At 51.4% G+C, this 2,633-nt stretch overlaps 1 protein-coding gene across 2 annotated transcripts; it reads right to left on the bottom strand.

The window, feature by feature from the left end:
- Positions 1-2,633, bottom strand: LOC107502952 (melanoma-associated antigen B10-like). Of its 2 annotated transcripts, none has more exons than XM_016130727.2 (2): positions 2,557-2,633; positions 1-1,073 (listed from the first exon to the last, which is right to left on the bottom strand). In XM_016130727.2, exon 2 carries the CDS (start codon positions 1,018-1,020, stop codon positions 1-3), a length of 1,020 nt encoding a protein of 339 aa, XP_015986213.2. In that variant the 5' UTR covers positions 1,021-1,073; positions 2,557-2,633. The 2 variants fall into 2 exon arrangements, with proteins under 2 accessions (XP_015986213.2, XP_036083187.1); XM_036227294.1 differs by having other exon boundaries at positions 2,594-2,629.

Raw genomic sequence — 2,633 nt, 5'->3', positions numbered from 1 at the left:
TCACTTAGTGCAGGAGGAGCTGCTGATCAAGGCCTTGGAGCGTGCACCGGCTATGGCAACGATACGAGCCTTGGCTGCTGCTCTGGCTTGTGCTCTCTCTTTCTCATCTTGTAAAGCCTCTTCATACCAGGATGAGCAGGCACTTGGTACGGTATCATGGATCTTGGCTATAAATTCTAGGACTCTCATCTTGGTAGTTTCAACGTAGGCTCTTGGACCCCACCGGAACTCAAAGCATGGAGGATCACTATCAGGCACCTGGCGATACTCCAGGTAATTCTCTTCCACCAAATCCTTGGTGATAAGCTTCTTGGGCTCTCCAAATATGAAGTGATTCCTCCCCTCATATAGCCCCATCGCATTCAATATTTGCCAGATTTGCTCCTCGGTGGCACAATTGCCCTTCATGAAGATCACACCCAGAATAGTCATCAACAGGCCAGTCGTGGGAATCCCTCTGTTACCACTTGCCATGGCATCATAGCTTAGGTCCAGCTTGTTGACGAGGATATAGATGTGCCGGTAGGGATCCATTTCCTTGACATCAAGGCCGAAGACCATCTCTAGGTGTGCAGAGGCTTTCTTGAGGATCTCCAGGAAGTGTTTCCTGTACACTTGGATTACATTTCTCAGCATTTCTCCCTTGGTAATGTGCTCTTTCATTTGATACTTGTGCAGCAGGTAATATACCAGCAGAATCACCTTCTCATCTAGAGGGCCTCTCTGGGAGGGCTCAGTAGTGGGCTGGGCCTGGGAGGATCTTGGCCTTTCCTCCACTTGGTAGTTGGCACCTTCATTCGATGTTGTTGCAGTAGTGGCTGTGGATGGAGCTCTCTGAGGACCCTGGGGATTGCTGCATGACCCAGCAGCAGAAGAGCTTTTGAAACGAGAAGAGGAGGAAGAGCAAAGCTCTCCTCCCCCTGCTGCAGTGGCCTGAGCACTTGCAGGATTCTGGGGCTCTGCTCGTGCCTGGTGGTGTCTTTCATGGGCGCGGAGCTTGCTCTTCTGACCCCGAGGCATGGTGGCTTTCAAAAAGGGTAGCAGGCACCAGTGTGGGCAGGTGACTCAGTGATCTGAAGGAGAGAGGATGAGATTGTTGGGCCACTTCAACAAGGAGATAGAACCATGGCATTATTGAAGGCCATCTCTGCGGGTTTCCTTGAGGGCACTGCTCTAGGAACCCACAAGCTGCTATTCTCTGATGTGCTTATGCCCTGAGGACTGTGGCAATAAGCAGGGTGTGCCTTAGCTCCTGCCTACCAGATCTGCTTGGGACTTAGAGCAGAGTCTTAATTAGGGAGTTTTTCAGTTCACATTAAGGGCCATCCCTCCACTTTTGGCAGGACCTGAGGCCCCTGTGGTCTACTATTCTGATGCTGACCCCTCATTTCAAAGCTGTCATCACTCTAAAGCCTCTGAAGAGGAACTAGGGGGAACTTTCTTCCCCGGTAGGCACAAGGAATAAAGCACAGGCAGAGTTCTGTGGGATCCTCTCTATCCTGGGGAACTGAGGGATCTCAGTCCTCACTCAGCGCTCTCACTTTTACTCCTGATAGGGCCTGGACTCCTCTCTCTGATGACTTAAGACTTATACCATCAGAGAAAGGCAGCCCAATACCTGGGGGTCCTGAGGAGAGCCTCAGTGTAATATATTCGCCCTCGTGGCATTTCTCACATGTGCAGAGGTACAGCTGATGGCTTGCACAGGACTCTCTGTGATAACCCATCCCCTCCCTCACCCCTGTTCTATAGTGGGTGGTCCCCTCAGGCCTCACTCAGGGTCCTCGAATTAAGTGCTGAAAAACCTGGATTCCCTCCCTTTAATAACAATGAGGCTGCCTCTTTATTTTTTTTCAACTCACAGACCATCTTTTATTGTCATTAATCAGTATTTCGATAATTTGATTTTTTAAAATTATACTCTAAATCTAATGAGGCTGCCCTCTTAGACAGACTTCCCGAGACGGCCAAAGGACAATGCGAGGGGGTGCTCAGCCTCACACCCTCATCCAAAGCCTCCAACAGTGGTAGGACTCTGTAAGGTCCCCTTTGATGGGAGTGGGTGTTTCCCTGAGACCTCAGTGTCCTCACTGGTACACGTGGCAGGGCCTGGAAGCTCCTCCCCTCGTCTGACACCTTCCTCTTCCCATTAGAAAGTATTCATTTTTCCCTGCAACACCAGAAACAGAAGTCAGGGCGCCTTACATCAATCCAACCTAACCTGTAGCCTCTCGGAGCGAACGTTCTGGCACTCTGTGAGGCCCCGGATGTTGGAGTAGCGGGGCAGTGGGGGTCCCACAGACCTCTCACTCAGGGTCCTGGGCTTTATTTCCGTTAGGGCCTGGGACCCGGCCCTCTTCTAGTCTGAAGCTGACAGCCTGGTTTGAAACCCCACCCCACTCGGTACCCTCGGAGGAAATTTAGAAAGTACTCGAAGGTTGCTGTGTCGCTCGATTCTTGTCTGGGTTATTTTAGGGCTGACAGCAGACATGGAACTCTGGAAATGCCTCTAACCTGGCGTGGCCAGGCCCCTTACACTTAACTCGGGGTCTTTACCCTAATTCCAGTCGCGGCCTGGAAATCTGTTCACGACCTGATGCCGCCCTCCTTGTACCGAGGCTGCGACTTCGGAC

This window comes from Rousettus aegyptiacus, unplaced genomic scaffold (genome assembly GCF_014176215.1).
Source record: "Rousettus aegyptiacus isolate mRouAeg1 unplaced genomic scaffold, mRouAeg1.p scaffold_m13_p_9, whole genome shotgun sequence".
Taxonomy (NCBI): domain Eukaryota; kingdom Metazoa; phylum Chordata; class Mammalia; order Chiroptera; family Pteropodidae; genus Rousettus; species Rousettus aegyptiacus.
This window is presented reverse-complemented; position numbering and strand designations above follow the sequence as displayed.

What these genes read in the sequence shown, in the direction of transcription:
- LOC107502952 (XM_016130727.2), bottom strand. Translation starts at nt 1,020, where the DNA reads ATGCCTCGGGGTCAGAAGAGCAAGCTCCGCGCCCATGAAAGACACCAC.